At 37.2% G+C, this 17,107-nt stretch overlaps 1 protein-coding gene across 3 annotated transcripts in view; it reads left to right on the plus strand.

Annotated features, from left to right (window-relative positions):
* The window catches only part of ATP6V1C1 (ATPase H+ transporting V1 subunit C1), a 34,834-nt gene that overhangs the window by 13,298 nt on the left and 4,429 nt on the right, over window positions 1–17,107 (plus strand). For all 3 annotated transcript variants that reach the window (XR_010917842.1, XM_067537344.1, XM_067537345.1), the window contains 8 exons: window positions 443–510; window positions 3,083–3,168; window positions 4,508–4,602; window positions 10,276–10,367; window positions 11,450–11,548; window positions 13,220–13,288; window positions 15,361–15,453; window positions 15,538–15,631. Coding sequence is in view for 2 of the 3 variants with exons in the window: in XM_067537344.1 (XP_067393445.1) it covers window positions 443–510; window positions 3,083–3,168; window positions 4,508–4,602; window positions 10,276–10,367; window positions 11,450–11,548; window positions 13,220–13,288; window positions 15,361–15,453; window positions 15,538–15,631 (696 nt within the window). In the remaining variant the exon portion in view is untranslated. The remainder of the gene's footprint in view (window positions 1–442; window positions 511–3,082; window positions 3,169–4,507; window positions 4,603–10,275; window positions 10,368–11,449; window positions 11,549–13,219; window positions 13,289–15,360; window positions 15,454–15,537; window positions 15,632–17,107) is intronic.

Consider the following 17,107-nt stretch of genomic DNA (forward strand, 5'->3'; position numbering starts at 1 on the left):
GCCACCCTCAGTGATGGGATACTGGGCCAGATGAATATCTGGTCTGATTCAGATTGGCAATTTATATATACAGAACTCAAAAAAACTGCAGCAAATTACTTGAGATAAATAACAATTGACTTTTTGATATCTATGGGTAATATCAAGGGGTCTTGGATGGATAGAGTGCAGAAAGTCCGATTGTACCAAGCTACATTAAGTCAAGTCTAAGTTAGTGCAATTTCAGAAAGAAATTAATGTCTGAAGTTTGATTTTATGAGACTCCCATTAAAGTAAGTGGTAATCATCAAACTCCGACATTTTGTACTGCTTTGAAACCTTAAGGCCTGGGTTTCTATGGAGTGCATAAAGCATTTTTTGTTTAGCAGTTAAGTGCCTGTTCTTTAAGACTTGACTTGAATCTAAAATCCATTAATAAACTTTAATTTTTTTTTTCTTCTAGGTTGGCACCCTGGATATTTTAGTTGGTTTGTCAGATGAGCTGGCTAAGTTGGACACATTTGTGGAGGGGTAATATAACTATATATATATATAACTGAATATTGATATTGTTCAGGCTTCATAATGACTTTCTTGCAAACCTGAAACATAATTCACAACTGACAGATCTCCACCTTATAAGAGTGGAAGCTGCAGTGTAGCCATTACACAGGATTATTAGGGTTAAATGAGAGAGTGGGGGGAGGGGGAAAACACGAACATAGTTTCTGAAGGCTAGGTAGATAAAGATGGGATCGTGGTCCAATAGAAAAGTTACAGGCCTAGGGTCCTGGGTTCTATTTCTAGGCCTGAAATTCAATTGCTATGTGACCTTTGGTAAGTTGCTTAATTTCTTTATGCTTCAGTTCCGCATCTCTAAAATGGATATAATGCTCTTGTGAAGGTGCATTCAAAGACACAGACAAGTCCTAAGTGTTTTTTCTGAAATAATGTATCTAACAAATTCCTTGCTTGTGCTAAACTTAAAACATTTGGCTGAAATAAATCTGAACAGCTAATATTTTCCTCATATTTTTGTGGCTCATTTATTGCTGATAAGCCGTTGCTTTTCTTTCTATTGATGTCAACCAGGACATAATTCTGTGCACTAGCCAATTAAAATTGTAACTATGGCTATGTCTCTTCCATCTGCTGGGTAGGACGTTCTGCTTCTTACTTTTGACACGGTTAGAATTTTAGTGATACTGCAGCAGTTTTCCATATGTGCATGTTCAGAAAAGCTGGAGGATAGGGAAAAAAGAAGGCAGAACAGGAATGTACTCTACAAACTCTGCATGCCACACTCCTGTCGCTCTCTATTTAAGGGATTTTCATGCCAGTTTCCCAGTCCTCCCCTGTGTGTTTCTGTCCTCATGCCAAGGGGTGTGGGCACTTCCCTATTTCAGCATTATTCTTTTGATCTGGAAAATGGGTTGTTCAGAGTGCCAACAAGTTAAACTCTGGAGGATAGGCAAAGATGAGATGGACTATTATTATGTTGGAAGGCATTAATGGATGCTATCAACCTGCTTATTGACAATTGCAGAGGTGCTTGAGGCTGTGCTAATCAGGTGGCTGGAGCACCATGTGTTTCCCTACTTTTTCCTCTTTGGGTTTTCTAATTTCCTCCCAAATCAGTAGGGTTCTGGCCATTAATGCCTAGAATATTCCTTGAAATTTTGGAATTGATCAGATGTGATGTTCAAAAAATATTGCATGAGAAACAGATGCCACTGCGTAAGGCCGTCAAGCTCAGCCAATCAACTGACCGATTAGTAGTGGTGCTGGCATTTTCCTTAGCAAATCTGCAGTCAGTTGCCTGTGGTATTTTATTTTATAAATTGCTAGGTATAGACTTACTTGAGTTTGTTCATGGGAGCCCGAGGAGGTTTATCTGTGGGGGGAAGTACCTGTAGAGCCTGGGCATCATAACAGTGCTTTGTAAAACAGAGCTAAATAAGCACAACTCTGTTATGTTCACAATGTCTTTGCCAAACCAGTGTGTGTCTTGCCGATACAAACATAGTGAGGCATTCAATAGAGATGACCGTTATCTTATCCAAGTCTAAAATTGTCAATTAACAGTTTGATGACACAAACCAGCACTCTTAACTGTCTGAGTATTTGAGGGAGGGATGGAGAAATGATTTAACAGTGTGATAACTCTTTGTTGTAAAGCTTTCAAACAGAAAGCAAGTAGTCTTTTTAAGCTTGTATATGTAAATGATTTGAAATACTCTTAAAATAGCATTCTACTTTCCTAGACAGGAAGGATGATCTTGTGTTTAAGGCACTGGACTATTACTCAAGAGATTTAGGTTCTCTTCCTGGCTCATCCACAGTTTTTGTGTCTTTAGTAACTCACTTAAGCCTAGTCTACACTTAAAATTTAGGTCAGCATATCTACAGTGCTCAGGGGTGTGAAAAGCCACATTGCTTAGCACCATAGTTATGCTGATCTAACCTGTGATGTAGATTCAGCTGAGTTGATAGAAGAAGACTTCTGCTGACTTAGGTACTGTTGCTCAGGGAGGTGGAGTTGCTATAGCGACAGAGAAACTCCTTCTGCCATTGTAAATTGCATCTACGCTATGGTGTTAGAGCAGTGTAGTAGACATGGCTTTAATCTGTCTGCCTCAGTTTCCCTTGTGTTAAAAAGGGATAATCATGCTCCCTGCCTCACAGGGTATTTTGAGAACTGGTCTGAGATTTTTCAGAAAAGCCTAAGGGAGGCAGGCACTCAAATATCACTGAATATAAATAGGGTTTGGGCACCTACTACCTTGAAACTGTGGGAGGTAGTCACACTACAGTGACAAACACTTAGGAAAGCCTATAAACAAAACAGATGTGTCTGCAATTGTTAGGGGAGATGGCTTCCTGCAAATACAAAATTTCTGTCAGGTGAGGCTTCCAGGAATGCAACTTAAAAATTAAGTTTGATGTAATTGATCTGAAACTGTTTGGAAAACAGTACCAAAAAGATTGGGTCAAATTTGTCTTTGACTCAGTGTAATTTATGTAACAGATTCTCTTATAAGATGGCAGTGCTTTCTTCATCCTCAGGGCTTTAATGTTTTGTTGCTCTATCTTGGTTCTCTAGAGCGGTCAAGAAGGTGGCCCAATACATGGCTGATGTTCTGGAAGATAGTAAAGATAAAGTTCAGGAAAATCTATTGGCTAATGGAGGTAAAGTGTTAATTTTATTCTCTGCTGTGATTCAGGATTTGCTGCTTTTTTTCCTACAGACGTAACACATCATGTAAAGAAGCAGACTGAGAACTTAGTATAAACATGGAAATGCTTTCATCAGTCTCTTGTTCAAGTCACTTATCTGAAGAGATAATACCTACAATTGTGGGTAGAAAACTTAGGTACAGATCTGAATGTTAAATGCCCACTTCCAAGAAAAGCCTTGGGCTCCTTTTTGGTACTATGTTTTTATACCTCCACCAGTTTAAAGTACAGTTTTCTTCTTTACTTTTATATAATTTTAAAGATTTTGTTTGAGATGGAATATTCCATCAATAAACGGTGTTTATATAAAAGGGTGCCCAAATTTTTACCTACTAATTTTATATAAACTAGCTGGGAATCTCTGCCTATCCCCAAGTTGTCAAATGACATTTTATCAAGCTAGTTATCTCTTAGAAACAGAAAACTGGCTATGCTGGAACAGCACTGGTCCCCCATGTCAGCATTCTGTTGCAAACAGTAATGTATCTGACAAACTCAAACTGAGTTTACTATTGTCTGGTATTTATATAAAAGATAGATAGGAAATTCAGTTAAAATAAGAACAAGTGCTGAAGTAATGCTCAACAACAACAAAAGAAATCTGATACATGTATATCCATATATAAACTGCGCCCAGCACCTATACATGAAGCTAGAGCTATATGACACTGCTGTTCTGTCTGAGAGCCAAATTAACTTCGAAATTCAAAAAACAGCTTCTGTGCTAATCAAGACTTGCATGCCGTCGTTGGTAGGCAGAAGTACTGTTTTTGTCTTCATCACTTTGTTACTTCTCAAGAGACATCATTGGCATGTTCCTCAAGTTAACATTTCTTCAATTTTAAGGATCTACAGAAGTCAATATCTGAAGGCAAGAATCCCAACTAATGCACCTATCATTTTTTTATCTTCACAAATTCTAATACCATAAGTCTAAGTAAACAGGGTCAATATATTTGCAGGTCTATAATCTTTCTCAGTACCGTCCATGGCATCAGAAACAATACTAAAAAAACAATGAGAGTCCTGCAGCACCTTAAAGACTAACAAATTTCTGCGGACTTAAGCTTTCCTGGGCTGCATGCATCTGACGAAGTGGGTTGCAACCCATGAAAGCTTATGCCCACAGAAATTTGTTAGTCTTTAAGGTGCTACAGGACTCTCATTGTTTTTGCTGTATACAAACTAACATGGCTACCCCTCAGAAACAATATTGTAGCAAACAAATAATGTATCAAAGTCTATTATCTTTATTACCAAACTTAACACATTTATTTCTTCACATTTGTAGTTGACTTGGTTACCTACATAACAAGGTTCCAGTGGGATATGGCCAAGTATCCAATCAAACAGTCCCTGAAGAATATTTCAGAAATAATTGCCAAGGTAAGATCACATGTAATTCAAACTATATATATCTGTGTTGCTTTCATCCTTGATACAAGAACTTAGTTTGACAATGATTCTCAATTTTTTGCACTCTGGACTACTTATTAAATGAAGAAAGATTTTTCTCAGGGGTCATCTCCCATCGACCCATCACCAATTCTGTGACAACTGTAGTACTTGGCTACAGCAAAAAATACAATATTAAGACAATATGTAAACAAAAGTTGCTTCTATGCTATGCTATGGGTTTGGAGAGTTGGTTATGTCTCTCATTTGGTATCTGTGCTCTTTTTCTTCCTAAACCAAAATCTGTTCTCTCCACTGTGAAATCTCATGGATGTCAGTGGGATTACACAGGTGAGGACAGATATGGCCCCCTGAGTTACTGCTTCTTGTATTAAAGCAACAAGAGAATTCAGTATATGATTTCACTGGCTTAATATCTCCAGGGTACTTTGCAGTTTGTTTCTTTTCTCCTGTGTGATGTCTAAACTGGCTAATCGTGGAATTTGCACAAAAGAAAATCCAGAAAACAATGAAGCAGCTGCACAGGGCACATAACAGGACCTTCTTTAGTTCAATTGGCCAAAACTTTCTGGAAACCCATAAAAGAATCATGAAGTATGTGCAAGTAAAAGGAAGGATCAGGGCCACAAGACTGACATGTGCTCTGCAATTATGGTGCATGCCCAGTGGTTTACAGATTGCATCCTAGGAATCTCTGGCTTGAATTTCTTGCTGAGCTTATGTTATACCAATATACAGTATGTAGCTGATCCAGAATGTAACTGACACTTCATTTGATGCACTGTTATGGAAGACTAAGTTCAAGATGTTGTAACTTTCTCTTAAATTAGATGAAGAGTTTAAGATCACCTCTTTATCAATAATCTTGTATGTTCTTAGGCTTGGTAATTAGACTTTCATGTATTTTGTGTCTGCAGTACTTAGCTCTACTGGAAGTATGAAGGCTGACTTCTGGCTTTGATTAAAAACTGCATGACCTTAGTATTTCATACATGCAATGTGTTTGTTAAAATGTGAAACTATATAAGGTCATGAGTTCTTTGTAATCTTGAAGAAAGCATCAGAAATGAAGATATTTGTTTTTGGCAATCTCAGTTGTAAATGTTCATCCAATACTAGAGTTTAAACTCTTGAAAAAGCTTACAATAATTACTGGTAGATTTGTGAAAGTCTTAATGAGCTAATAATTGAGGAAATGTCTATGAAAACTGGTTTTGTTAAATAAGTAAAAAAATATGGAGTACTTGGACAAGTAACAGAAGATTTTGCCACTATATCTTCTCTCATCACTGGTCATGCAGTGGAAATTAGCTATAGAAACAATCATAGCTATAGTAATTTATCTGCCCAGAGGTGGGGGTTGGAAATCACATAGAGAATTAAACAAACTTAAGTGTAATTGAATTGCATTTCAAATATCTCAGACATAAGTGGGATGGTATATTCTGCAATTTCCTCCCTGACCACACTCCCTAATCTCCTTCTTTGGAAGTTGTCAAAGCTCTTGCCACAAAACTGTGTACCAGAACCCCACTTTTTATTTATTTATTTATTTTTTTTAAAAGCCACAGTTTCTAGCCCTTATGAGTTGGCGAATCTTAAATGAACAGTGTAAACTGATAGCATCATCTGTAGAGAGCCTGAACCAATAGCTCTGAGGGGTGCCCAGCCACATGGATCTCAATCCAGGCTCCATGCAACATTCTGCAACTGCATAACTGGGCTTTTTCAAGATGGCATGAAATTTACCGTTTTGCTGCGGCCTGGGTCATCTTGTTTCTGTCTGTTGCCTTACCCTTCCAGGACCTGCTTACAGCTGCCTCTTATTGCATAGTAATTGCAATACTAGATTGGAACATGGTTCATCTAGTCAGTCTCCTGTCTGAGAATGGCCAGCACCAGATGTACAAAATGCCACTGTAGGCAGATGTGGTATACTCTGCTCCCTATGAAAGTCTTTTTGCTGATTTCTAGTAGTTAAAGATTAGCTTAAATCCTGAAACATGAGGTTTTTATATCCCTTCCAAAAATTCCTTTTGCATTAAATATAACTCTAGGTGTTCTTGTTCACCATATTAATGTCCTAAAAATCTCTGAAGCTTTCCACAAAAAGGGGAGTTAATTTGATCACAATGCATGTTCCCTGTACTGTTCCATGGAGTCACGGAGCCAGGACTTGAGAGAGGGCTTAAGTCCAGACCACAGTCAGGAAGCAAAGGAAACAGAAATGTAGTCTGCAAACTAGGCAATCTGAAGAACAGCACAGCAGCTGAGGCATGTTTTCTGGCACGTGGGCAGAAAGAGATTCTGAGTTGGGTCCCCTGGACGTAATACTGAGGGTTGAGACTGGGTCTGAGTCCGGGGCACCGGTTGCCAGTAATAAAAATACCTAATCTTGGAAATGATTAGGGCTGTCAAAGAATAATTGCAATTAATTAATTGCGAGATATAAAAAGAAGTCGTGATAAATCGCACTGTTAAACAATAATAGAATACCAATTTAAATTTATTATAAATATTTTTGAATGTTTTTCTACATTTTCAAAGTGCATAGTGCTCATTCTATTTTTATTACAAATATTTGCACTGTAAAAAAAGGATAAACAAAATAAATAGTAGTAATGTGTTAATGAACCAAAGCCTGTCTCAACACCCATTTGAATCTTTCCTTTATTCTTTCTTCTATCAGTTTTTCTTAAATGATACACATTTAGCTGAATAGTACTGTTCCCTCATTGTGGAAGCACAGGAAAGGATTAGTGGAGTGGAGGGGAGAGGGTATGTGTCTAGAAAACCCAGCAGATCCAGGAAAAATGCCAAATAAACTAAAGTACCTGACTGAGCATAGTTAATGGCTGTCTTCCTAAGCAAAGGTCACATTGGTTTCTAGCTGTTAAAAATGATTCTACAAGAAGGGCATTTAATGTAAAATATCTTTCTCTGAATGGTAATATAGATGTATTAACTCTGCCAAGTGAAGTGTTTTTGGAACGTATTATCAAGTCCATGTTTATAGACCACATTGCTCAAAGGTCACTGGTAACTGCAGATACTACTTCTCATGAGCTGTTAAAAAGCAAATCAACTTCTCATTTCTACTTTTTCAAATTTTTATGGCTGATGTATTGCTGTCCTCTTTAAAATCAAGATGGTAACCATATCGTATAAAATGAAAGGCTTCTGGGGTTTCAGTTTTCAGTCTCAGAATTTAAGAGAAAGTTGTTGGATTAAGACCACAGGCAGGTTTTTTTATGCCTGTGGGTGGGAGCGAGGGGGAATCATTATCACTGATACTTTTTTCCCTTGGCTGCTGGTAGGATGTTCCAGTGCTTTGGCTCAGAACAGAAAAACCTTCTGGCAACAACGGAGGCCCAAACTTAAGGCGCTACCTGTTAACGAGGCATTCGTATATTATTGTGAAATGTATATGCACCTAGATACTTGGGATAGAAGCAGCAGGGGAAGGTTTTAGGTTTAATTATAAGACTAGAGAGGTACACTGTTTTAAGTCCTTTGAGGCACTTGTATAACTAAATATTCTTAAATCACTATACATAACAGGCAGCCAACGTGGAGTCTTCCTAAATTCCATGTGATAAAGGAATATCTGTTTTATCATATCTTTGTCAAAGCTCAAAAGATTATTAAAGGTCCACTGACCACCTAAATCTTAAAGGCAGAGTACAGCCTATACTTGGATTGAGTAGCCATGGAGGAAGTAGGCAATGCGAAGAGACTAGACTTCTATTAAGGATTTACATCTGTAACTAGAATCTTATAGCAAGATGGCCCTGAGATGGGCAGAGGATCTGTCTGTAATACCAAAGATGTCTTATATTTGAAATTAGCACCTAGGCTAATTTAATTGGGAATAATCAGACCCAAAACAGTGAACTAATAAGGGGGCAAAATAGTCTTGAAGAAAAGAAAGAGGACTTAAGACATAGCCAATTATATGTAGCTAGTGAAATAAGTGAAGCACTATGATTTTTAATTTTGAAACGCTTTGATTTTTAATCAGTAATAACTACATTGGACACGGCCCAGTGCAACTTCAATGCAAGCCAAAATATCCCATGGCAGTCTTTACTAAATGAAGAAAACTCCCATAACGTGCTTAAACAGGTCACCCCCACTTTAGTTATAAACAAATTACTAGAGACCTGAAGCAGTGGTAGCTTGGTGTTATGCCAGGATATAAAACAAGAATGAAACTTCCTAAAGGAAATTGGCAGTGACTTTCTGATGCAAACTTTATTACATCTTCCCTTGAAAGTGTACACTCAGCAAACTGCTTAGTTAAAAAAATTGGCATAGCATAAACATGACAATATTTAAAACTGGAACATAGGAATTTTCATATGTATTTAGACCCATGGTGCATTTAGTCCAGCCTTTTGTCTCTGACAGTGGCCAGTGCCAGATACTTCAGAGGAAGGTATAAGAAACCATACATTTAGGCAAAAAGTTCGAGGGGTAGCCATGTTAATCTTTAAGGTGCTACAGGACTCTCGTTGTGTTTTGCATACATTAGGCAGAAGTCATGTAATCTACCCCCAATTAAAGTCTCTTCCTAATGCAGACTGGCTTAAACCCTGAAGCATGAAGTTCTATATTGCTTCCTAAAATACTATTGTTAACTATTGTAATTCTGAATATCCATGTAAATGTCCATTCCATTTTTGAATGATGCTAAATTATTGGCCTCAGTGACATCCTTTGTCCATGATGTGGCTTGATAGAAGGAACAATATTATGATTAAAAATCAAGGTCAGGAGGAAGGAAATTAAAAGTGTACTTAGTAAATAGCTTGGTGTGTAGTAGTGAAGAGAGAACCTGCTTTAAGGATGCAAAAATTGTACTACTTTTGAAGTCTGGAAACTAAACTTGGAGGATCAATATGAATACAGGGCAACATGTTCACTAATGGGCGTTTAGACAGAACACTATGGAATATATTGGGAAGGGGTGAAATACGATCACAATTAATATTTTTTTTATGATACAAGCAAAGACCATGCATTAGAAAATAGCCTGTTCACTATGGGCAGTTGTTCACTTCCACTTAAATGGACGAGAATGTTTTATGGCAGAAAAGTGTGTGGTAAACGTTTCTGAGACTATTTTTTGTATACTGTTTTTGGACATGTAACATGGTATAGAAGCAAAATGGATGAACAATTTCAAATGTGGAATCTCTGAATGTTTCTGGAATAAATGAAATACCTTGTAAAAATGGTTGGCATGAAAATATAGATGAAATATTATTTGGTAAGGGGGAGATGAGTGAAATATACATCACTTCAGTATGCCTCTGAAAACAAAAGCAGCGCATGTCAGCATAGAACTTGTGGTTCATAAACAGCAAGTTCCAAGTTCTAATAGCAGTCTACATTACTTGGATTTCCTTAAGGATGTTTGTAATGTGTTCCCAGTTTTATATTTGTGTAGCAATACAATTTTATTTACTTGTTTAGTGCTTTGTTTTCCCAATTGTGTCAAATTCCTGCTTACAAATAATGAAATCTCTAAATTTTGTAGCTTTGTCTTAGCGGCAGTTTTAAAACTAATTCATTTACTAAATTAACACTTTTACGAGACTTAAAGTGAACAACTTGATCTTTTAATCTTGTTTTTTAAAGGGAGTAACCCAGATTGACAATGATCTAAAATCAAGAGCATCAGCATACAACAATCTGAAAGGCAACCTTCAGAATTTGGAAAGAAAGAATGCGTAAGTCATCTTACACCTTGCTAATAATGACTGTTGAACAGCAAAATGTTAGTAATGAGGATATACTAAATTTTGGCTTACTAGGTTTTAGAAGTGCCTATGTTTCAGAAATTTGATATGTCATGAAAGTTAACTTGTTTACTTGGGTGAACAGGCCTAAAATAGCTTTTTTTACTTCATTATAGTTTGTGTGTGTGTGTATATGTATATATATGTATATAAAAACAATATTCTATTTGTAAGGCTGCTAATTATGTGATTCTTTTGCAATCAGTTTTCTTACAATTTAAGTATCTATCTAAACTTCTCTTTTACGATTACTGTCTGAAGAAACCAGTTAATATTGAATTTGATATCATGATATCTTCCTCAAGTACAAACATTAACAGGTGACTTGTCCCCCAAAACTCAGATTAGTGAAGCAATGTTTAGACAACATCTTAGATAGGTAAAGATAAAACATAGTGAAAATAAGGAGTCAGAATAACTTTAAATAACTGAGGGTAACATTCTGCCTTCTCTTCTGTGTATGAAAGGTCCTAAATATAACCAAACCAAGGTGTTTCCACTGGGAAGGCATGGCCACACATCACTCACATGCATTATGGCAAGGTAGGCCCGGTAGCTAAGGGCTACCTACAAGCCTAAGGATACATTTTTCAGAAGTGAATTGGGCTCCTAAGTCTCACTGAAAGTCAATAGTACTTCTGCTCCTTAAGTCATTTTTGAAAATAGGACTTAAAAACGCATAATTGACTTGGGAACTTGAAAATTTTATCCAAAACCCCTCCACGCCACATAGGGATTGGTCAGGAGCCTCAGCTGCTGCTACATCACACAGTCTGTAGTAGTGACAGTAGTAGTAGTAGTAGTGACACTGATAACTCTTATAAATAATTTTGTGTCTTACAAAAACTTCAGTTACAGAAAGAGTAACAAAAGCACTCTGCATGCTAGTAATCAGTTCTTAAGTGAAGTATACTTTTTTTAAATATTATTAACCAAACACTAGAAGTTGTTATCCCTACCAAGTTTAAGATTTGAACTATACATTTACTATAGCAGTTTTTGTTCTTCTACAGGGGAAGTTTACTAACTAGAAGTCTGGCTGATATCGTAAAGAAAGAGGACTTTGTACTTGATTCAGAATACTTGATTACACTGGTGGTGGTTGTACCAAAGTAAGTAATCTCCTTGTATCTAATATTGAATAAAAATATAACCAAATACAAACAAAAATGTAAGTTTTATACAATATGTTTTGTTAGAGTTAAGAAATGACAGTTTATAGTATGGCTTTGAGATAGAAAATAATGTAGCCTAAACTTTTAGATGCCTATCCATGGCATAATGAGCCTGTGTGTGGATATTTTCTCCCTGTCGCTATCTTATGGCTTTGTCATAGGGGGTGCTCAGTATCCACAAATGGCATTGGAGAAAATCTGGAATTAGGCCCTTGACATTTTGTATGAAAAGGTGATGCCCTTGGTTAATGTTGCAAAAGTTGTCCATGTAAAATAATAAAATCCAAGCAAAATACTGGATGAAATTTTGATCCTAATTTTCCTAAAAGAACTAGTCACTGATTTGTCTAGTTGTTTCAATATTAGATTATACTACAAAAGGTAAGCTTTTTTTAATACATTAAGGTTTCATTTAGCATCTTTATCCCCCTCCCACCTTCTCAAAGCGCTTGAGTATTGCCTTTAGAATCGTGTACAACCTGTAGCAATTTAAGGAATATTCCTTTTAGTAGTCTTGTAACCTCACTAAGGCTTCTAAAGGAATGCTTTGCCTGACATGAGGGTCAAGAGGAATTGTCAGGTAGATGCTGAGTATTATATAGATAACTTCTGAAAGTATTAGCTTACAATTGAAAATCTACCCCTCTCCCAAAGAGTGCCAACCTGAAACCCAAATGGTCTTTTTTTAGAGCAGACTGAATATTTCTTGAATCAAAAACTGAGTAAACTCAAGGCATTTTGTTGTGCTGCCATGTCCCTTTGGGGTTGGAAGAGGATGGTGGGCTTCTAATTTACAATATAGAAGCACAATAGCTACTAAATAGTAGTTTAGTAGTCAGTAAAATTAAGAAGAGGCAGTATTATCTAGAGGCTGTAGCAAGGGACTGGGAATAAAGACTCATGGATAGCATTTTTTCTTTCTACATTTGACTTGTTTTGACTTTGGGCAGGTTGCTTAGGGATGGGTTCCTTTCCCCTCAAGAGCAGTAAAGCACCCACAGATCCCATCATATTAATTTTGAATCCGGATGCAGAAAATCTCTGAAAAGCTGGTTCTTAATCTCTGTACTTCCATTTATCTATCTCGTAAAAGGGAAGTAAATATCTCAAAGGAATGTTGAGAGACTTGATTGACCAATGTCTGTCAGACATTTGGAGATCCTCTGAGAGGTGTTAAACCTGCAATTATTAACGTAATTGTATAGCTGTGCCTGTTATTAAAAAAGAAAAAACAAAACAAAACTTTGCCTTTCACTTGAACACAACAAAGAGAAACCCTTAAATCACAAGCATGTTAACTTTAAAAATATGTTTAAAGATCAAATGCTATTTCTCCGATTCCTCATTTAAGAGTTGTTTCCTTTTGCAATACTTAGTGTCCTGAAAAATAGGACAGGGGACCAAATTCTCTGCTATTTTGTGCACTTTCTGATGCTCTCCAACTATGAGGGAAACTTGACAAGCAGGAGGAAGAAACAATTTTCAAATACTCTTTTGGGTATCTTAATATTCAGGGGTTCTCTGCCTGCCTCTTGTCACCCATTGGATTTTTACCCTGGTTTTACTGTTGTAGAACTAAATTTTAATTATAATCTGTTTATTTTGTAGGTCAAATTACAATGACTGGGTTAAGCAGTATGAAACATTAGCGGAGATGGTAGTTCCACGATCCAGCAAGTAAGTGGCTTTTCTGTGGTTCAGCTTTTGAGAAGTAAATCTTTGATTTGCTTGAACTGGGTTTTAGTCATGCACAAGAGTGCCCCTTGACCCAAAATCTTGGGGGACCTTTTATTTGTGATTGGGTTTTAATTGTTGATTAATACCTGATAATAAAGTAATTGCCTACATTTGTTTTATTAAATAGTTTGCCTGATTTCCACTCCCAAGTACAATATTCTAAATGTTAAGAATCTCTCTAAATTCTGTAGTTCACAAAGGTGTCAGTCAGACCCAGTGTTTATAAGACATGGTCTGAAGAATTGAAGCAGAAAAATTAAACTAGTCCAGATGTGCTGTGTTAGTCCTGGGCCAGTGTCTTATTTTAAAACAAAAATAAACCTATAAAACTGTGATTGGTAGTGGTAAGCTCTTTTGCCCTTACTATATGCACTAAAAACAAATGAGTTATACCACTAGAAACCTGATACAGGATGAAGAGTTGGGGATGCATATGGTTCTGAGCGGGTGCGGGAGGGGATATTTAATATTGTGTGGAGATTAGTAGTGTGTGTTTGGCACTCTAATACCATGGTGATCAGCATATTACCTAGAAAAATGTGTGAGAGAAGGCAGAAGGTACTGTGTGTGATGGTGTGGAGAATGTGTGGTCTTGGAAGGGCTGGTGTGAGGGTGATTATGTTGTGTAGTTTTTTTGTGGGTAGTGCAGAAAAGCAGGATGGATCTTTATGAGTGCAGATCCTGCGTGCAAGTGTGGGTGTACGTTTTTGGTGGGGAGAATATTTGGGGACATGCTGGAGGATTACTGGATTTTCCACAGCCAATCTTTACTACTTTTTTTTTTAAAAAAGCTTCCTGCAGGTAGGGGCCAGGAACAAATACATTTTCCTTGTTCTGCAAAGCATATTAAGTAACACTGTATTTTTTTTAAAAGTGTCTAGATATGTGGTAAATACTTCTTTAAAAACATGATTCTTTCCCTCGAGCTTACAGTATAAACAATGCAACAAATGTTCGTAAAGACAAATGTGAGAGAAGTGCTGGGGCAGAAAACAGCAACAACAATATAACATATTAACTTGAGTGCATGTAATCTTGATGCCTCACTTCCAATCCTTCCTGTTTTGTTATTATTCCTCCCCTTATTAGTTGTAGTTGGAAGTGAGGCTTTTTAGAGGGATCTGAATGTGGCAAGGGAGATGGCTAGGCAAACTGTTCAAAATGTTTTTTTGTTTTTTTTATTATAATTACTAAGGTAAAAAAATCCCACTTCCTATTTGAGGTATCATTTTCCAGTAGTTTTCTGGTAGCTTATTTTGATTGTTAGGTATATTCTTGAACACTTTGCTCTTAGAGTGGGGGATGGGTGGGTGGTGTAAATCAGGTGGATTGAGTGACAGATTACATGGCAATGGGGAACAGGCTAGGTCCCTCAAGCTGTTTGCTACAGACATTATAGCAGTTGAGCTTTTAGAAAGACTAACTTTTGTGAAGAAAACCACATTGTATTGGGATGTTAAATGGGTTCATTTGGAGCACACGTTCCAAGATGGCTGACACGGCTCAATGCCATCCAGTCACCTACTCTTAGTTCACTGCTACCTCCTCAACTTCTGTCTCTCTGTAGTTGCACCCGTTTCCTTTCACCTGAAAAACGCAAAAGTAAATGCAACTGCTGAAAGCTCTCATGATCGCATACATTGAAATGAAATCAGCTCATGTTCATTTCCAATAAAATATGACTTTAAATTGCAGAAATAGCAGGTTTAGCATAGCTAACAGTTTTGCTCCAGAAAGCATCCACTGAATGTGAAATGTAAACAGTTCCTCTCTCTTGCTTAAGGATGATAAATGTGAGTGCCTGAGCTACAATTACTCTTCTCTAATGTAGTTAAACTCTGGAAACTAAGTACTCTAGGATGCAGTAAGGCTGTTCTACAACCATTCAGAAGCAGCTTGATTGAATTTACTAGTTCTGAGTGATTGCAGACTAGAATTTGCATTGCAATGCTTCAGTCTCATAATGGTTCTAAATCTGTGAGTTGTAATGCTTTTTTTTTTTCTTTACACAGTGTTCTTTCTGAGGACCAAGATAGTTACCTCTGTAGTGTCACCTTGTTCAGGAAGGCAGTGGATGACTTCAGACACAAAGCCAGGGAATACAAGTAAGATCACGTCTTCAGATTTATTTCCTATTTAACAGTACTCTATGCAGCCACTTGCAGTTTTTTGTTCCTCTCCAAATGTAGGTTTATGGTCCGTGATTTTCAGTATAATGAAGAAGAGATGAAAGCAGACAAAGAAGAAATGAACAGGCTATCTACTGACAAAAAGAAACAGTTTGTAAGTTGGCATAAACTAAATATTATTTTGGAGGGGAATTACTATAACTGAGCATGTAGGCATGAAAAGGTCACTGCTGTGATCATCCTCAGACCACAAAGCCCACAACAAAAGTTGTTTTCTCTGTTATGTCTGCTTTTGGTCTGAGACATAATCCCCAGAGATGATAATCCTTGAGATAAGGATTATACTTCAGTTGCATGTAAATTGTTGAATGACTTTTTGATATTGAATAAACTCACCAAAATGGTAACACAGTCCCAAAAGGACTTCGATAATATGTAAATTGTTCCATTACATTCATGCTTGAAATACAGTGAATTCTGGCTATGAATTCCAGTTAAAGGCATTGTAGCCTTTCTGAAAACATTACAGATGGTAGCTCATAGCATTACAAAGTCTTTTATAAAATATACAACTATGTCTCCAGTCCAAAAACATTCAGTTAGACCGGTGGTTCCCTAACTTTTCTTTGCCGTGGCACACCTTGATACCTTTAATTATTTTGAGGCACACCACCATATAATCTCCAAATTAACTTATGAATATTCATGAGCCAATTCAGAACTCTTCAAGTAGTTTTTCAAAAAATTCCATGGCACACCTGCTCAGGCCTGACGGCACACCAGTGTGCTGCAGCACACCGGTTGGGAAACATTGATTTAGACAGACTGGTGTCCAAGCAGAAAGCTAAAACTAAATTCTCTCCTCTTTCATAGAGGAAAAATCACACATTTAAATTGTCCTTCCTCAGTGGTACAATGTACTTGACCTGATCCTTGGCTCTGGCTGAGATAAATGAGGATGGGGATTGCAGCAGTGCTGTCTGTGCTCCTTTGATTTTGGGACTGCTCTATGGTGGGTCAGCCTAACCCAGTGATACTCAGATTGAGGCTTGAGAGCCGCAAGTGGCTCTTCAATATGTCTCCTGTGATTTATGCAGCACATGATATAAAAACCACTGAGAGATTTATTTATGAACTGATCTAAGCTGTTAGCCAATCAGGATCCTTTTACTATGTTATTAATCAATTGTAGTTGATAAAATAATACTTGGTTAGTCAGTATTAAATATATATAATATATATATAAATTAAATATATATAATATAAAAACTAAATATTCCACTGTTTTACTGTTGAAATATGAATCTATGGTACTGTAGTAAATGAAACAATGAATTCACACTACTGTGGCTCTTCTGGATAATGTTAATGGCTAATTCGGCTCCTGGATCACTGAGGTCTGAGGATCACTGGTCTAAGTGTGGTTGCTGCCAGCAGACCTAAGGGGCAATAAGGCTCTAGGCATCCCCAGTGCACAGGAGAGCCCTGGCCACATCCCCTACACCAGCAACTAGGAAGTGAGACATAGAGTCCCCACAGAGCATCTGTCCTATCCAGGGATCTCCGTATGCAAAGAAGGTCTTCACGGTATGGTTTCCTGGGTTTAGGGCTGCTTCATACCAGTGGAGTG

The sequence above is a fragment of the Emydura macquarii genome, unplaced genomic scaffold (genome assembly GCF_026122565.2).
Source record: "Emydura macquarii macquarii isolate MOO-44397 ecotype Brisbane River unplaced genomic scaffold, CSIRO-AGI_Emac_v2 contig_383, whole genome shotgun sequence".
Classification (NCBI taxonomy): domain Eukaryota; kingdom Metazoa; phylum Chordata; order Testudines; family Chelidae; genus Emydura; species Emydura macquarii.